The sequence below is a fragment of the Oncorhynchus gorbuscha genome, linkage group LG11 (assembly GCF_021184085.1).
Source record: "Oncorhynchus gorbuscha isolate QuinsamMale2020 ecotype Even-year linkage group LG11, OgorEven_v1.0, whole genome shotgun sequence".
Lineage (NCBI taxonomy): Eukaryota > Metazoa > Chordata > Actinopteri > Salmoniformes > Salmonidae > Oncorhynchus > Oncorhynchus gorbuscha.
The window spans coordinates 59,991,877-60,011,629 of record NC_060183.1 but is presented as its reverse complement, the minus strand read 5'-3'; the positions used below and the strand labels follow the sequence as shown (position 1 = coordinate 60,011,629).

General features: G+C 43.9%; 1 protein-coding gene across 1 annotated transcript in view; it reads left to right on the top strand.

The window, feature by feature from the left end:
- The window catches only part of LOC124049045 (collagen alpha-1(I) chain-like), a 134,975-nt gene that overhangs the window by 82,481 nt on the left and 32,741 nt on the right, over positions 1-19,753 (top strand). The window contains exons 7-14 of the mRNA XM_046370348.1: positions 1,693-2,400; positions 7,075-7,119; positions 7,461-7,580; positions 13,341-13,379; positions 13,625-13,678; positions 13,935-13,988; positions 17,788-17,895; positions 18,099-18,152. Of these exons, the coding sequence (XP_046226304.1) occupies positions 1,693-2,400; positions 7,075-7,119; positions 7,461-7,580; positions 13,341-13,379; positions 13,625-13,678; positions 13,935-13,988; positions 17,788-17,895; positions 18,099-18,152 (1,182 nt within the window). The remainder of the gene's footprint in view (positions 1-1,692; positions 2,401-7,074; positions 7,120-7,460; positions 7,581-13,340; positions 13,380-13,624; positions 13,679-13,934; positions 13,989-17,787; positions 17,896-18,098; positions 18,153-19,753) is intronic.

Sequence of the window (19,753 nt, the reverse complement as noted above, 5' to 3'; positions counted from 1 at the left end):
AGAGTGTGGCATGGGTTTTTGTATGTGGTGTGTATATATTGGGATTGTAGCTAGTGGGGTGATCTAGCAAAGTCTATGGCTGTCTGGAGTGGTTCTCAATCAGAGGCAGGTGTTTATCGTTGTCTCTGATTGGGAACCATATTTAGGCAGCCATATTCTTTGAGTTTGTTGTGGGTGATTGTACTTAGTGTCCTTGTTCCTGTCTCTATGTACACAAGTATAGGCTGTTTCGGTTTTCGTTACGTTTATTGTTTTTTGGTAGTGTTTGTATTTAGATTCGTGTTACGTTTGTTTATTAAATTATGGATCGCAATCTACACGCTGCATTTTGGTCCAACTCTCCTTCACCACAAGAGAACCATTTCAGACCCAAGTTAAATCATTTGAAGGCAATGCTACCAAATACTAATTAAGTGTATGTAAACTTCTGACCCACTGAGAATGTGTTGAAAGAAATAAAATATTAAATAAATCATTCTCTCTACTGTTATTCTGACATTTCACATTCTTAAAATAAAGTGGTGATCCTATCTGACCTTATACAGGGACTTTTTACTAGGATTAAATGTCAGGAATTGTGAAAAAGTGAGTTTAAATGTATTTGGCTAAGGTGTATGTAAACTTCTGACTTAAACTGTATACTGTTATTTTATTTAACCTTCAGTTTTACTATATACCTTTTGCTTTGTATATAGACAAACTTACCATCAAAAATCAAATATGGACCTAGTACCTAGCGAGAAATTTACCCCCACACATGGAGTTTGAGAGGATGCTTAGGACTTGGCTTGCTTGACTGAAGTTGTGCACCAGGGCCTCCCACTCCTCTTTCTATTCTGGATAGAATAGCATTGTACGAGATCTTCAGTTTCTTGGCAATTTCTTGCATGGAATAGCCTTCATTTCTCAGAAGAAGAATAGACTGACAATTTTCTGGCCAGTATGAGATGATGGTAGCGGGGTGAACAGGTGCTGTAGGTGTCCTGGAGGGCAGGTATTTTGCCCCCTGTGATGCGTTGTGCAGACCGCACCACTCTCTGGAGAGCCCTGTGGTTGTGGGCGGTGCAGTTGCCGAACCAGGCAATGATACAGCCTGACAGTATGCTCTCAATTGTGCATTGCAAAAGTTTGTGAAGGTTTTAGGTGACATGCCAAATTACTTCAGCCTCCTGAGGTTGAAGAGGCGCTTTTCGCCTTCTCCACTATACTGTCTGCATGGGTGGACCATTTCAGTTTGTCCGTGATATGTACTCCGAGGAACTTACAACTTTACACCTTCTCCACTAGTCTCTCAAAGCACTTAATGATGGCAGAAGTGAGTGCTACGGGACGATAGTCATTTAGTTCAGTTACCTTTGCCTTCTTGGGTACAGGAACAATGTTGGCCATCTTGAAGCATGTGGGGATAGCAGACTGGGATAGGGAGATATGGAATATGTCCGAAAAACACACCAGCCAGCTGGTCTGCACATGCTCTGAGGCTAGGGATGCATGATTGATAGATAGGTCAATGATGTGTATTGTATTTTAAAATGTTTTTTTTCTAAGTAATTCTTTCCACAGCTTTCCACAAGTTATGCATTCACAACAAGAAATAAACATCTCTGATAAATATGTAATCTATCCTATGATCTCATATACTGATATTCAGGACCACAATACATTACTTGTGTTTATGTTTTGTTTCCATAGGATGTGTTTGGGCAGAGTGGGAGTCGGCGTGGGGACGGGACATGGGGTCCCCGCCAGAAAGGCTCGGTGGGACGAGGGGATGTCTTTGTGGTGGACGAGGACACAGACCTGGCTGATCCAATCCTCCAGGGGGGACACCGCAACCCTCAGTGGAAACCCAGCAGTCAGGGCCCCAAAGGCAGCCATGAGGGCAAGCCTGAGCCCTCCTCCAAACTCTTGGAGGAGAACATCACCACGGACAAGAAGACAAAAGACTCTGGAGGGAGGGGCGTCGGCCTGTTTCCCGCAAAACCCTTGGATGACATCATTATTGATTTGGACCCTGGGTTTTCCCCGAAGAAGCCCTCAGTGGAGTTTCCCCATGTCGATAAGACTCAGATAGAGACCCCCCTGGACCAGGAGCACCCAGACTCTAACCTGCTGAGAGAGGAGGTGGAGTGGCCTCAGACCCCTTCTCAGACTGCCTTCACCCCCACCTCAGAGCCCCCTGCCCCCCCTGTGGAGGCTGTAACTGAGGAGAGGAGACCCACCACACACATCCCCACCCAGCCAGACCCTGACCGGGCTATCACTGTGGAACGAGGACCAGAACGCCCACGCACAGTATCCATCGTACACAGGGAAGGGGATCTGCTTCTGGGCTCTGATGGCCAGATGTATAGGCTCCAGAGAGGGCCCCCAGGCCGAATGGGGCACCCAGGAAAGGAGGTAAGTGTCTTCAACATCTTCCTCAACTTTTTCGCAGTGCCAGTGCTCATGTGTCATGTTGTGTAACTTTTAATGTTCATGTTTATGGAGGGTGATGCTTACTGCTTGGGACAGTTCATTAGTGGTTTTGATGTTAGAGCAGAGATCGTTGTCTTGCTTACCACTTTTTTTTTATGTAAACAAGAAAACAAACCTAACATAATAATAATAGTAATAATGATTATAATATTTATAACTTTATTTGTAAAATTCGCTTTTCAATACAAATAACAAAGTCCTTCGCATCATAAAATAATGAATGGAGCATTATGAAATCCGAAAATATATTCTGTGTTTGGCCTTTAGGTTCGGCATCAATCTGAATATAATCAACAGCCTTGATCTTGTTAAAACATGATTTAACCCTGATGTCTTTCATGTTCCTCTCCTTACATTAGCTACTCCACAGCTCCAAATGGCACCATAAGTGTCAATGCCTTCACTGCATTAGTCGCAGCAAGCATATCAACAAGCCTCTTTGATTGGTGGAGGGGGCGTGAAGCCCTTAGGGCCGCCAGAACCAGACCCAGATGGAGCAACATCTGGCCCATTTTGGTCCTGGTCCTGGAGCCTCAGCCTGGCTCTCTTGCTGCTATAAAAGCCTGGGATCACTCGGCACCATTACTGTGATTTATCCCGGCTGTATCGAACATGATAGATGTCCTGCTGGCCAGAAGTAAATGGCTCTGTAGTGGAGAAGGCTGCAATAATTAAGCCCCCTCTCATGTAAAGCAAGGCTATGGTCTATATGTCCTGGCGATTGTGTTGTATGTCAGGCCTGCGGAGGGTGTGTGTGTGTGTGTGCTTGCGTGTGTGTGTGTGACTGTTAGGTGAGGCTCGTCTGGCTATAGCTCCCTCAAATGACATGGACAAATTTTAATGTCCTCGTTGCATGTAAATCTTCTGTGATATTTGACATGACATATACACTGAGTGGACTAAACATTAGGAACACCTCTTTCCATGACACAGACTGACCAGATGAATCCAGGTGAAAGCTATGATCCCTTATTGATGTCACTTGTTAAATCTGCTTCAATCAGTGTAGACGAAGGGGAGGAGACAGGTTAAATAATGATTTTTAAGCCTTGAGACAATTGAAACATGGATTGTGTATGGGTGCCATTCAGAGGGTGAATGGGCAAGACAAAATATTTGTCCTTTTTTTAACGGGGTATGGTAGTAGGTGCCAGGCGCACCAGTTTGAGTGTGTCAAGAACTGCAATGCTGCTGGGTTTTCATGCTCAACAGTTTCCCGTGTGTATCAAGAATGGTCCACCACACAGAGGACATCCAGCCAACTTGACACAACTGTGGGAAGCAATGGAGTCAACATGGGCCAGCATCCCTGTGGAATGCTTTCGACACCTTGAGTTTATCTATGTCCCGACGAATTGGGGCTGTTCTGAGGGCAAAAGGGGGTGCAACTCAACATTAGGAAGGTGTTCTTAATTAATCAATCAGTCAAATGTATTTCTAAAGCCCTTTTTACATCAGCAGATGTCACAAAGTGCTCATATAGAAACCCAGACTAAATCCCCAAACAGCAAGCAATGCAGATGTAGAGGCACGGTGGCTAGGAAAAAACTCCCTAAAAAGGGAGGAACCTAGGAAGAAACCTATAGAGGAACCATGATCTGAGGGGTGGCCAGTCCTCTTCTGGCTGTGCCAGGTGGAGATTATAAGAGTACATGGCCATTAAGGCCAGATCGTTCTTCAAGATGCTCAAATGTTCGTAGATGACCAGCAGGGTCAAATAATAATCACAGTGGTTGTAGAGGGTGCAACAGATCAGCACCTCAGGAGTAAATGTCAGTTGGTTCTTCATAGCCAAGCATTCAGAGATCGAGACAGCAGGTGCGGTAGAGGGAGAGAGAGAGGGAGTGAGAGGGATGTTTTGTACACTTAGTGTATGATAGCTGACTAAAAAGACCAGAACCTGCTGCCCTATATACATAGACATTGAATCACTGGTCACTTTATTAATGGAACACTGGTCACTTTAATAATGGAACACTAGACAATAATAATGTTTACATACTGCTTTACTCATTTCATATGTATATGCTGTATTCTATTCTACTGTATTTAGCCAATGCCACTCCGACATTGCTCATCCTAATATTTCTGTTTCTTAATTCCATTCTTTTACTGTTAGATTTGTGTGTATTGTTGTGAATTGTTAGATACTACTGCACGTTTGGAGCTAAACGGTGGGGAGGAAGTGTTTTGACTTTCATAGGCAGCGGGCCGTGGTGGAAACCCTGGTGAAGGAATGCTTTACAGGGGTCAGCTGCTCTCCTCTGGCTGCCTGTCTCAGTCTGTTAATAGTGGACAGGGTAGATGTTGTAAAACATTTGGTAGTTTATAACAGTACGATATTAAGCTGTAGATGCATATGATGGGCTCTTTGTCAACACTCATTTGGATTTTAAGTTTAGTCTGTTGATCAATGTGTTGTTGTTTTTTGTTGTGCTTGAGCTTTTATAAGAGCATTGGTTACTTCACGTTTGATTGTATGATACAGGAGCTACATCTCTGTATTTGAGAAGTTAAGAAGTCCTCTGCACTCCACTACATCTCTGTATTTGAGAAGTTAAGAAGTCCTCTGCACTCCACTACATCTCTGTATTTGAGAAGTTAAGAAGTCCTCTGCACTCCACTACATCTCTGTATTTGAGAAGTTAAGAAGTCCTCTGCACTCCACTACATCTCTGTATTTGAGAAGTTAAGAAGTCCTCTGCACTCCACTACACATCTCTGCACTCCACTACATTTGATTTGAGAAGTTAAGAAGTCCTCTGCACTCCACTACATCTCCAGTCCTCTGCACTCCACTACATCTCTGTATTTGAGAAGTTAAGAAGTCCTCTGCACTCCACTACATCTCTGTATTTGAGAAGTTAAGAAGTCCTCTGCACTCCACTACATCTCTGTATTTGAGAAGTTAAGAAGTCCTCTGCACTCCACTACATCTCTGTATTTGAGAAGTTAAGAAGTCCTCTGCACTCCACTACATCTCTGTATTTGAGAAGTTAAGAAGTCCTCTGCACTCCACTACATCTCTGTATTTGAGAAGTTAAGAAGTCCTCTGCACTCCACTCCACTACATCTCTGTATTTGAGAAGTTAAGAAGTCCTCTGCACTCCACTACATCTCTGTATTTGAGAAGTTAAGAAGTCCTCTGCACTCCACTACATCTCTGTATTTGAGAAGTTAAGAAGTCCTCTGCACTCCACTACATCTCTGTATTTGAGATTTGAGAAGTTAAGAAGTCCTCTGCACTCCACTCCTACATCTCTGTATTTGAGAAGTTAAGAAGTCCTCTGCACTCCACTACATCTCTGTATTTGAGAAGTTAAGAAGTCCTCTGCACTCCACTACATCTCTGTATTTGAGAAGTTAAGAAGTCCTCTGCACTCCACTACACATCTCTGTATTTGAGAAGTTAAGAAGTCCTCTGCACTCCACTACATCTCTGTATTTGAGAAGTTAAGAAGTCCTCTGCACTCCACTACATCTCTGTATTTGAGAAGTTAAGAAGTCCTCTGCACTCCACTACATCTCTGTATTTGAGAAGTTAAGAAGTCCTCTGCACTCCACTACATCTCTGTATTTGAGAAGTTAAGAAGTCCTCTGCACTCCACTACATCTCTGTATTTGAGAATCTCTGTTAAGAAGTCCTCTGCACTCCACTACATCTCTGTATTTGAGAAGTATTTAAGAAGTCCTCTGCACTCTACACTAAGAAGTCCTCTGCACACTCATCTCTGTATTTGAGAAGTTAAGAAGTCCTCTGCACTCCACTACATCTCTGTATTTGAGAAGTTAAGAAGTCCTCTGCACTCCACTACATCTCTGAGAAGTTAAGAAGTCCTCTGCACTCCACTACATCTCTGTATTTGAGAAGTTAAGAAGTCCTCTGCACTCCACTACATCTCTGTATTTGAGAAGTTAAGAAGCACTCCACTACATCTCTGTATTTGAGAAGTTAAGAAGTCTGTATTTGAGAAGTTAAGAAGTCCTCTGCACTCCACTACATCTCTGTATTTGAGAAGAAGTCCTCTGCACTCCACTACATCTCTGTATTTGAGAAGTTAAGAAGTCCTCTGTCATCTCTGCACTCCACTACATCTCTGTATTTGAGAAGTTAAGAAGTCCTCTGCACTCCACTACATCTCATAAGAAGTCCTCTGCACTCCACTACATCTCTGTATTTGAGAAGTTAAGAAGTCCTCTGCACTCCACTACATCTCTGTATTTGAGAAGTTAAGAAGTCCTCTGCACTCCACTACATCTCTGTATTTGAGAAGTTAAGAAGTCCTCTGCACTCCACTACATCTCAGTCCTCTACATCATCTCTGTATTTGAGAAGTTAAGAAGTCCTCTGCACTCCACTACATCTCTGTATTTGAGAAGTTAAGAAGTCCTCTGCACTCCACTACATCTCTGTATTTGAGAAGTTAAGAAGTCCTCTGCACTCCACTACATCTCTGTATTTGAGAAGTTAAGAAGTCCTCTGCACTCCACTACATCTCTGTATTTGAGAAGTTAAGAAGTCCTCTGCACTCCACTACATCTCTGAGTTAACTTGACTTAATGTCTCACATGTTCTGTTCCCTTTCCTTTCTCCAGGGCTTTCCCGGTCACGCTGGCTTACGTGGGTTTAAAGGTGACAGGGTAAGAGGAGCTGACATTTTGGAATGACTTGAGGTGGCTTCAATTTATGACAATGGCCTTTTTTTGTTTTACTCTGCTTGATCTCGCATTTGAATGCACCTTAACTTTGACTTTGTAAATTATGGAACTGCGTTAGGATCAGAGCCTGAGTAGCTAATTGTTTTACGACTGAAGTTGACATAACATGTCATATGTTTACAACAATAAACCCCTAGCTTTTCAGCCTCTCTTTGACTCCAAGTCCTCCTGTAAAATCTCTCACAGTCCATTATGACTGACTGTATGACTTCAGCTTACTCATTCTAGTTGTAGATAACTAGTACCTATGATGTTTCTCACAGGGCCAGCTGGGGCCTGAGGGGCGTGCAGGGCGACAGGGGGATCCAGGCCCCCCCGGCCCACCTGGTCTCCCGTCCTTCTACCTGTGGAAGAACACTATTGAGGAGTGGGCTGCTTTTCGAGTGAGTTGACAACCCCCATTCCATCCCAAATCCTACTCCAACCTCACGCTCACGCTTTACCTAGAATTACATATTTCTAAAAACTAAAATCATTGTATTTGCGACAAACCATTCACTGAACTCTAAACCTCAACCAAATCTTGCAATGAATAATGTGTAAATTGAGCATGTTGAGGAGACTAACCTGCTTGTTGTAACCCTGGACTGTAAACTGTTATGGTCAAAACATATAGTTGCAACAGTAGCTAAGATGGGGAAAGGTCTGTCCATAATAAAACGATGCTCTGCTTCCTTGACATCATTATTAACAAAACAAGTCCTACAGGCAATGCACGAGCTGTCTGTTCAAACTACTAGCACACAGCTCAGATACCTATGCATACCCCACAAGACATGCCACAAGAGTTCTCTTCACAGTCCCCAAGTCCAGAACAGACTATGGGAGGACCACAGTACTACATAGAGCCTTGACTAGATGGAACTATATTCCACATCAGATAACTCATGCAAGCAGTAAAATCACATTTAAAAAACAGATACAACTACACCTTATGGAACAATGTGAACTGTGAAGAGACACACACAGGGACACACACACACACATACGCACACACACACAGGGACTATTACACTCAACTGAACGACTTGATTAGTGTAGTGTTAGCTAGCTACATAGCTGTCTTTGCTGTCTTCGTATCCAAGATAATTGTGTAGTTTAGAGTGTGTAGTCTTAGAGTGATTATCTTAATTTACCGAGGTTAGCTAGCCAGCTATTTGTCGTCCTTAACGTAGGAGACTCTGCTAGCTAGCCAACAGCTAGCCAACGTCTTCTGAATAGAACTCAACAACCCGGTCGCATTCACAGGTAGTATCACATTTTCATTTCATTTCATTACAGTACAACGGTTTGATTTGTTTGATCGTAGCTAGCTACATAGCTAGCTACATAGCCGTCTTTGTATCAAAGATAATTGTGTAGTCTAGAGCGATTTTCTAGGTTAGCTAGCCAGCTATTGTCGTTCTTTTAACGCAACGTAACGTAATCAACACTGCTAGCTAGCCAGCTAGCCCCCGAATAGCAGCACTGTCGAAACTATTACACTCAACGGAACGACTTGATTAGTGTAGTGTCAACAACGCACCCACTGCCAGCTAGCCTACTTCAGCAGTACTGTATCATTTTAATAATTTTAGTCAATAAGATTCTTGCTACGTAAGCTTAACTTTCTGAACATTCGAGACGTGTAGTCCACTTGTCATTCCAATCTCCTTTGCATTAGCGTAGCCTCATCTGTAGCCTGTCAACTATGTGTCTGTGTATCCCTGTTCTCTCCTCTCTGCACAGACCATACAAACGCTCCACACCGCGTGGCCGTGGCCACCCTAATCTGGTGGTCCCAACGCGCACGACCCACGTGGAGTTCCAGGTCTCCGGTGGCCTCTGGAACTGCCGATCTGCGGCCAACAAGGCAGAGTTCATCTCAGCCTATGCCTCCCTCCAGTCCCTCGACTTCTTGGCACTGACGGAAACATGGATCACCACAGACAACACTGCTACTCCTACTGCTCTCTCTTCGTCCGCCCACGTGTTCTCGCACACCCCGAGAGCTTCTGGTCAGCGGGGTGGTGGCACCGGGATCCTCATCTCTCCCAAGTGGTCATTCTCTCTTTCTCCCCTTACCCATCTGTCTATCGCCTCCTTTGAATTCCATGCTGTCACAGTTACCAGCCCTTTCAAGCTTAACATCCTTATCATTTATCGCCCTCCAGGTTCCCTCGGAGAGTTCATCAATGAGCTTGATGCCTTGATATAAGCTCCTTTCCTGAGGACGGCTCACCTCTCACAGTTCTGGGCGACTTTAACCTCCCCACGTCTACCTTTGACTCATTCCTCTCTGCCTCCTTCTTTCCACTCCTCTCCTCTTTTGACCTCACCCTCTCACCTCCCCCCCCTACTCACAAGGCAGGCAATACGCTCGACCTCATCTTTACTAGATGCTGTTCTTCCACTAACCTCATTGCAACTCCCTTCCAAGTCTCCGACCACTACCTTGTATCCTTTTCCCTCTCGCTCTCATCCAACACCTCCCACACTGCCCCTACTCGGATGGTATCGCGCCGTCCCAACCTTCGCTCTCTCTCCCCCGCTACTCTCTCCTCTTCCATCCTATCATCTCTTCCCTCTGCTCAAACCTTCTCCAACCTATCTCCTGATTCTGCCTCCTCAACCCTCCTCTCCTCCCTCTCTGCATCCTTTGACTCTCTATGTCCCCTATCCTCCAGGCCGGCTCGGTCCTCCCCTCCCGCTCCGTGGCTCGATGACTCATTGCGAGCTCACAGAACAGGGCTCCGGGCAGCCGAGCGGAAATGGAGGAAAACTCGCCTCCCTGCGGACCTGGCATCCTTTCACTCCCTCCTCTCTACATTTTCCTCCTCTGTCTCTGCTGCTAAAGCCACTTTCTACCACTCTAAATTCCAATCTGCCTCTAACCCTAGGAAGCTCTTTGCCACCTTCTCCTCCCTCCTGAATCCCCCCTCCTCCCTCTCTGCAGATGACTTCGTCAACCATTTTGAAAAGAAGGTCGACGACATCCGATCCTCGTTTGCTAAGTCAAACGACACCGCTGGTTCTGCTCACACTGCCCTACCCTGTGCTCTGACCTCTTTCTCCCCTCTCTCTCCAGATGAAATCTCGCGTCTTGTGACGGCCGGCCGCCCAACAACCTGCCCGCTTGACCCTATCCCCTCCTCTCTTCTTCAGACCATTTCCGGAGACCTTCTCCCTTACCTCACCTCGCTCATCAACTCATCCCTGACCGCTGGCTACGTCCCTTCCGTCTTCAAGAGAGCGAGAGTTGCACCCCTTCTGAAAAAACCTACACTCGATCCCTCCGATGTCAACAACTACAGACCAGTATCCCTTCTTTCTTTTCTCTCTAAAACTCTTGAACGTGCCGTCCTTGGCCAGCTCTCCCGCTATCTCTCTCTGAATGACCTTCTTGATCCAAATCAGTCAGGTTTCAAGACTAGTCATTCAACTGAGACTGCTCTCCTCTGTATCACGGAGGCGCTCCGCACTGCTAAAGCTAACTCTCTCTCCTATGCTCTCATCCTTCTAGATCTATCGGCTGCCTTCGATACTGTGAACCATCAGATCCTCCTCTCCACCCTCTCCGAATTGGGCATCTCCGGCGCGGCCCACGCTTGGATTGCGTCCTACCTGACAGGTCGCTCCTACCAGGTGGCGTGGCGAGAATCTGTCTCCTCACCACGCGCTCTCACCACTGGTGTCCCCAGGGCTCTGTTCTAGGCCCTCTCCTATTCTCGCTATACACCAAGTCACTTGGCTCTGTCATAACCTCACATGGTCTCTCCTATCATTGCTATGCAGACGACACACAATTAATCTTCTCCTTTCCCCTTCTGATGACCAGGTGGCGAATCGCATCTCTGCATGTCTGGCAGACATATCAGTGTGGATGACGGATCACCACCTCAAGCTGAACCTCGGCAAGACGGAGCTGCTCTTCCTCCCGGGAAGGACTGCCCGTTCCATGATCTCGCCATCACGGTTGACAACTCCATTGTGTCCTCCTCCCAGAGCGCTAAGAACCTTGGCGTGATCCTGGACAACACCCTGTCGTTCTCAACTAACATCAAGGCGGTGGCCCGTTCCTGTAGGTTCATGCTCTACAACATCCGCAGAGTACGACCCTGCCTCACACAGGAAGCGGCGCAGGTCCTAATCCAGGCACTTGTCATCTCCCGTCTGGATTACTGCAACTCGCTGTTGGCTGGGCTCCCTGCCTGTGCCATTAAACCCCTACAACTCATCCAGAACGCCGCAGCCCGTCTGGTGTTCAACCTTCCCAAGTTCTCTCACGTCACCCCGCTCCTCCGCTCTCTCCACTGGCTTCCAGTTGAAGCTCGCATCCGCTACAAGACCATGGTGCTTGCCTACGGAGCTGTGAGGGGAACGGCACCTCAGTACCTCCAGGCTCTGATCAGGCCCTACACCCAAACAAGGGCACTGCGTTCATCCACCTCTGGCCTGCTCGCCTCCCTACCACTGAGGAAGTACAGCTCCCGCTCAGCCCAGTCAAAACTGTTCGCTGCTCTGGCCCCCCAATGGTGGAACAAACTCCCTCACGACGCCAGGACAGCGGAGTCAATCACCACCTTCCGGAGACACCTGAAACCCCACCTCTTTAAGGAATACCTAGGATAGGATAAGTAATCCCTCTCATCCCCCCCTTTAAGATTTAGATGCACTATTGTAAAGTGACTGTTCCACTGGATGTCATAAGGTGAATGCACCAATTTGTAAGTCGCTCTGGATAAGAGCGTCTGCTAAATGACTTAAATGTAAATGTAAATGGACACACACTCTACATACACGTGCATTGTATTGTACATTTGTCGTGGTGTAACAATGTTATATGATGTACTGTTTTATTTTGGGGGTTTTGTATGATGTAAGTGCCTTAATGTGTTTGGACCCCAAGAAGAGTAGCTGCTGCCTTGGCAACAGCTAATGGTGATCCCTAATAAATACTAATAACTCACCCCATCTCACTTAAAATCAGCCTCACTCCAACCCCCAACTCAAACCTGTCACATGTCAACTCCACCCCCAAATCCCACCCGCAGCAATAACCCAACCTTGCCCCAACTCTCACCTAAAGGCGTCTGCATACTAGGTTCAGTGTGCTCCTAGCAGAACGCGGCTAGGTGAAGTGAACGTCTGTGCCTTGCATACTCCTTTATAAGACCTTCGCTTGAAAAACTAGAAAAAGGTGGCAGTAGTACTGTTTGTCCCTTTTGAGATGACGTAGCCTCAATGTAGTCAAAATTAATCTTAGATAAAACTCACGAAATCTGTAATTCATTTTCACATTTTTGCTGAGGAGGTCTTTGTCGCAAACTTTTATATCCAACTAATATGTTTGGTGCAGTATTTCTCAAGTAAGAAAATCAATCCTAAAAAGATATACACAAACTGTTGGGATGGGAAGCATGCAGATTCCTTACCTCAACTCCACAAGGACATACAGTATTAGGCCCTATAGACTGCCCGTGCAGGGTTGCAAAATTCTGGTAACTTTCCCTGAAATTCCCAGGTATTGCCCAGAGGTTTTCCCAGGTATTGCCCAGAGGTTTTCCCAGGTATTGCCCAGAGGTTTTCCCAGGTATTGCCCAGAGGTTTTCCCAGGTATTGCCCAGAGGTTTTCCCAGGCTAGCTGTACATTCTTTGACCCCACACTGCTGGTGCGTGTGAGCCGGTGCTCCATCTATCCCTCATCAGTTTAATCCCCCTGCCTGCTCTGAGTCTGAGACTGACTGCAGCTGCAGGCTGTATAGTACAGCATGACTATCAGCGTGACAGAAAACTGCATGGCCATTATTGAATAAAGATGCTGTGTAAGAATAAAAGGCCATTCGTTACTCTGGGCTTTGAACTGAGCCATGTGGTCAGACAGCGAATAGATACTGCTATCTATTTCAAATGAGTTGGGATGATAAAACTAGCTTTGATTTTAGCCCCAGTGCTTTTTCTTGAGAGAATAAGGCACAGAAAAAAAATAAGAAAACCAGGTCTGAAAACAGCTGACACTTTTATTTATGAGTGAAATGTCCCATTAATATGGCAATGTTATGAATTATGGTTGAAGGAATCAATATACATTACATTTTCTTATTGTTTTGATTCCTGACTCATGAAACTTTAAATAATTTGTCATGTCTCCATGTTTCTTCCAGCAAACATCTTTCTACCATTTGCTCTATGCTGGCTGGCCTGTAAGTAATGGACACCCATGACTAGGACTAGACTGGGAATGCATTCTAAATGGCACCTTATTCCCTATATAGTGCACTACTTTTGACCAGAGCCCTATGGGTCTTGGTAAAAATGGTGCACTATAAAGAGGAATAGGGTGCCATTTGGGAGACATGAAGGGTCTTATAGAGTATATGGGTCATAAAATACAGCAGGGTGTGTTTTGGTTCTTCCTGGCACTGTTTTCTTCTCTGTGTGCTTGCAGAAGGAGCAGGGTCCCCCAGGACCAGCTGGGGAGATGGGAAAGACAGGCCCACAGGTGAGCGAAACCCCTTCCCTGCATATTTGGTCCTACATTAGGTTTGGTAGAGTCTCATCATCTGGGTAGTATACCATGAATACTGGTTTAAATGTCATAATGCAGTTGAGATGAATGCCTGATCAATGAATCAACACTCAGTAAAAGTGTTGATTAATACTGTTTGACCTATTGTGAGTTACACATTTTTCTTTCTCTGCCTGTCTGTCTTGCCTCCCCCCTCTCTCTTTCTTTCTCTCTTTCTTATCCCACCCAGGGTCCAACAGGGGATCCTGGCCAACGAGGGCCTCCAGGAATAATTGGAGAAATGGTAAGTACTGATGACAGGAGCAATGTTTGTTGTCGTACGCACATCCTTAAAAGTATAGGGGCTGTATTAATAAAGTGTACATACTGTAAAAATAACAGAAAGGCCTGCACACTATATTTCAATCCAAGATGACGTGATGAAAATCCTCTGGATGGAAACGTTGCCATTAAAGGTGATCATTAGGATCATAGAGTGTGAGGGTCTTTCTGTTATCAAATCAAAATAACATATTTTTGAGCACTGATGACATCCATTCTGGGTTTAGGCGCATTACTGTTATACAATAACACCCAATGACCCCATTGTTGTCCCTGGGAAATTGGTCAAATCAAAATGGCTCAAGTTGTTTTGCAGCTGAATTAATAGATGCCATAATGCTATGAGGATTTGACTGTACTAAACATGTACTCAAAGAAAGTGTGGGAGAATCTGTTTAGCGGTTAGTACTTTGTAGAGCTAAAGGTATTAGCATCTCAGGCTCTTCTCACAACCACACAAACACATTAGCACAAGGCTTGGAGCGTGATTTCCAAAGCTGTGGCTTTGTGGCAACAGAAAAACACAGAAAAAAGAGACCTCAGCTGAACTGAGCACTGACGCTACCAGCCTAACAAGACAGCCCACATCATAGACTGCTGAGGTTTTGGGTACAGTTGTAAAAACTTCCTCTCCCTCCTCAATACGAAAGCTACGATGTCTGGGCTGTGTGGCACACACGTGGCGTGGAGAATGGCTGTATTATGTGTGTGTGTGTGTGTGTGTGTGTGTGTGTGTGTGTGTGTGTGTGTGTGTGTGTGTGTGTGTGTGTGTGTGTGTGTGTGTGTGTGTGTGTGTGTGTGTGTGTGTGTGTGTGTGGTGTACACAGATACAGTATGTATATGTGCTAGTGATGCACCGATATTACATTTTTGGCCAATACCGATATCCAATATTTTCCTTGCCAAAAAACCCCGATACTGATAACCAATATTTAACAATTTAGCAGCCTTTTAAATAGTTAACATGGACACAGTGGTCTAAGGCACTCAGTGCAAGAGGTGTCACTACAGTCTCTGGTTCGAATCCAGGCTGTTTCACAATTGCACAATTGGCCCAGTGTCGTTCGGGCTGTCATTGTAAATAAGGATTTGTTCTTAACTGACTTGCCTAGTTAAATATAGGTTACACACACCACACTGACCAGAATGTTATTTTGTTGGCATTTACGTATGTCCCCATTACCAGTAAAACACAATCAAAACCTATTTCTTTCACTAACTTGCTGTGCGGTTTTGTTGTTAATTTGTTCAGTCGTTTCATTCTCAACCAATATTTCTATGGAAGGCCGTCTGGGTCTTTGCGTGTCAAAAAATATACACTATTTGACGTGTCAAATAACACGACATAATCTGTTTCAGTAGCTATAGTTAGATAGCTAACTATATAGCTAGGTGTCATCATCTAAAATAACCCTAATTTATAAGTCAGTTCTTATTTGATGAATGGTTGTTGGACCCAACCATGTGAAGCTAGGCACAATAGTGGACTTCAAAATAAAAGTATGGCATAATTCTACTATTTATATTAATTGGCATCACTGTCAATGACATACTTTTATTTTGCACGCAAACTGCAAATTCCACTATTGTGCCTTATTGTGGCTAGCTTCACAACACATAACCCAGTCCGGTTGAGCCCCACTAGGCAGATGAAGCTAGCTGGCTGCTTATAACGTTAGCTTTGGGCAACAGGGTTAAAGAGTTGGCTAGCTATTTATTTTCATGAACTGAAATTCAATTTCCATTGGCGATCATCAAGTGGAAACATAGCTAATACTTACTCACAAGGATTCCTAAATCAATGCTAAATATAATGAAATTACTACAGTTTCTAGTGGCTAGTTGTATTGGTGCTAGCTAGGTACCAAGCTAAAACTAGCTATCCCAGAAGTTGTGGTTGAACAAATTATGCTTTATTACCAACGCGGTATGGTTAGCAGGTCGTTCGTGGTTGGTGTTTGCTTGTTTGCAAACTTTTTTGTACAGCTTTGACAGTGCTATTGTATCTTTTTTGGCACGCAAATACCCAAACGGCGTTCCATAGTATAGTATGTATGTTGTGAAGCTAATAGCAACGACACCATTACTGTGTAACTCCGGTAGGGCAACATCTGAAAAACAGAGCACTTGGTAGTGTGTACCGGTGCTCTACCAGTCGGCGAAAGCCAACATCACCCACGACAGAAAACAGTTGATTGAATTCCATTACGTTGGCTTTAATGGATTTCCCCTTTGAGTTGTCTCTCTGAAATGTTCTTACTCTTTCAAATGACTGCTCGACTTGACTGCTCGATCCACACAGCAGACATTGTGTGGGTTATGTTAGGAATGCTGTTTAGGAATGCTGTGTTGCGCGTGTAGCGCTAAATTTTACATGGCGTCATTACGTCATTTACCTACGTTATATAGGTATGAACAGTACCTTTTGACATCGTCTTTTAACATCGGTGTCGGCCGATACCGATGTTGGCATTTTTAGCTAATATCGTCCGATTCCGATATGTTCACCGACATATAATACATCCGTAATATGTGCACCTGAGAAACTCAATTGCACCTATCAGTCTGGGGAGCTTCTGCATGTACAATATCAATTACTGTCCACACACACATACGCACGCACACACACACATAAAATTATAATAAATATCAATCACTTTTCAAGCCCGGAAATATAACACTGTCCTAAATGCCAAAAGCTAACAGGTGTTTAAGCTATCTGATTTGTACATGTTCTCCACCTGTCTGCAGTGCAAGTTATTGATTACAAGGGGGTCTAAAGTCTAACATGAAGATAAACAAATAATGCCACCACTTCTCATCCTCTTGATAAGCTCTCAGTCACACCCAATTGGGCAGGGTGTCTTAAATAGCATTCCTGTACAGTACTAGTCAAAGGTTTGGACATACCTACTCATTCCAGGATTTTTCATTCTTTTTATTATTGTCTACATAGAATAATAATAGTGAAGACATCACAACTATGAAATAACACATTGAATCATGTAGTAACCAAAAACGTGTTAAGTCAAATCAAAATATATTTTATATAGCCATCCTTTGCCTCGATGACAGCTTTGCTCACTCTTGGCATTCTCTCAACCAGCTTCATGAGGTTTTATGCATTTCAGTTAACAGTTGTGCCTTCTTAATTTGTGGAATTTCTTTCCTTCTTAATGCGTTTGAGACAATCAGTTGAGTTGTGACAAGGTAGGGGTGGTATACAGAAGATAGCCCTATTTGGTAAAAGACCATGTCCATATTATGGCAAGAACACCTCAAATAAGCAAAGAGAAATGACAGTCCATCATTACTGTAAGACTTGAAGGTCAGTCAATAGAAATGTCTAGAACTTTTAAAGTTTCTTACAAGTGCCATCACAAAAATCATCAAGCGCTATGATGAAACTGGCTCTCAGGAAACGAAAACCCGGAGTTACCTCTGCTTCAGAGGATAGGTTCATTAGAGTTAACTGCACCTCAGATTCCAGCCCAAATAAATGCTTCACAGAGTTCAAGTAACAGACACATCTCAACATCAAATGTCCCATTTGGGATGTAGCCCAGGTGTGTTATGATGTGTCCTCACTGTGTCACGTCTACACAGTCTCAGATCGGGTAATGGTGTCCCTGTCACAGAACCATAGACTCTGAATGGGTGATAATGTCTCTGTCATGGATCCACAGCCTTTGATTGGGTGATGGTGTCTCTGTCACAGATCCACAGTCTCTGATTGGGTGATGGTGTCTGTTATATTGCAGGGTGAGCCGGGCCAAAAGGGCGTGGCGGGCAGAGCAGGGCTCCATGGGAAATATGGAGAGAATGGGCTGGACGGTCAGTCTGGGATGCCGGGTGACCCTGGGCGACAGGTGAGGGCACCACTTGGTGATTACATGATAACCTTATTATGAACCCATCTGTTCTCAGAAAAAAACATTCTAGCCATTCCCTATATTTAGTGTACTACTTTTGACCAGTAAGTATTTCCTAAGAAGTGCACTATATAGGGAATAGGGTGCTATTTCTGTTTTTATCTCTGATTATATCAATGATTGCTGTCTCATTTTTTTAGGGACCCTTCGGGTATAGGGGAGAAGGCGGTTCCAAAGGAGAAAAAGGGGACGAGGTAAGGGGGTTGGATAGTGAAACGGTGCCCTTATAAATTCTGAAATATTGGTCTAATGAGTGTACCAATGAAGAGCACAAGTCGTTTGTACTTTCTATGAAGTACATACAGTGCCTTGGGAAAGTATTTCAGCCTTTTTATTAAATTGATTAAGTACAAACAATTCCTCAGAAATCTACACACAATACCCCATAATGACAAAACAAAATCAGGTTTTCAGAAATGTTTGCAAATGTATACAAAATTTAAAAACAGATACTTTATTTACATAAGTATTCAGACCCAGGTGCATCTGGTTTCCACTGATCATCCTTGATATGTTTCTTCAACTTGATTGGAATCCACCTGTGGTAAATTCAGTTGATAGGGCATTAAAATATTTTTTTTTAACCAGGTAGGCTAGTTGAGAACAAGTTCTCATTTACAACTGCCACCTGGCCAAGATAAAACAAAGCAATATGACAAACAACAACACAAAGTTACATATAGAATAAACAAACATACAGTCAATAATACAACAGAAAAAGTCTATATACAGTATGTGCAAATGAGGTAGGATAAGGAAGGTTAGGCAATAAATAGGCCATAGCGGTGTCGTGTCTTTGGCTATGCCAGATTAAGTGATATGACATGCTATTCTATAAAATAATTTCTCCGTAATTAATATCACCTGATTGAGCTAATCATGTAAATGTAATTAACTAGAGAGCCAGGGCATCACAAAATAATATTTATAGAGCTGTTATCTTCCGAATAAACTCTTAAAGACCTAGTCATATTTTACATCAATAGCAGTCAATATTAATTATCACCTTAATTCAGTCTCATCTGAAAGTTGTAAATTCTTGGTTAGCTTCACGAACCCTGGCTAACAAGTTGAATCAGCAATACAAAATTGGGTTTCATTATTTATTGACTAAATACCTAACTAATCACACAGAATTGCATATACACAGAATTAATCATACCTTGATTACAAATTACGTCATAAAGGAAAACGTCCCTAGCGGGCGGAACAGATATGACAGCTAGTTACACAAAAGAAAAGGGCTGGGTTTGAATGAAAGAACTGGAAGACTGAGGACCAAAGGAAGAAGCTGTGCTATCGTAAATACAGTATCTTATGCATTCTAAATTACCGCCCATTTGGAAAAGGAAAATGCAATAACTATTTACTCTGAGCTGCGCTTCGGTAGGTTGGTGGTAGATAGAAGGCCGTGTTGCCAAACCGAGCCCTTTGTCCTTTGAAGAATGTCTCTGGTGGTCAATTGGATACGTTGTAGTAACGTCGTTGTGTGATAGACGGGATACTCTGTCTGTTCCTTCCTAACCCTCGTTTGCAGCTGCTGTTGCTAACTCAACGGCTAGGAGGTATTACTTCTGTAGTGAATAAGAATTCAAAGTTCAAACCATTCGCAACCAAAGCTCATGCTGATGTTGGCTTCGTTCTGTAGTTATTATCTGAACCATTCTGACATCGGACCTTCGTCCTCACATCCTCGGAACAGGAGGTTATATTGTTGTCAAGGCTTTATATAGGAAGGGAGAGGAGGGCGTGTTTGAAAAGTTTTATAACCTATGTCCCTTCACAGGGGCGGGCC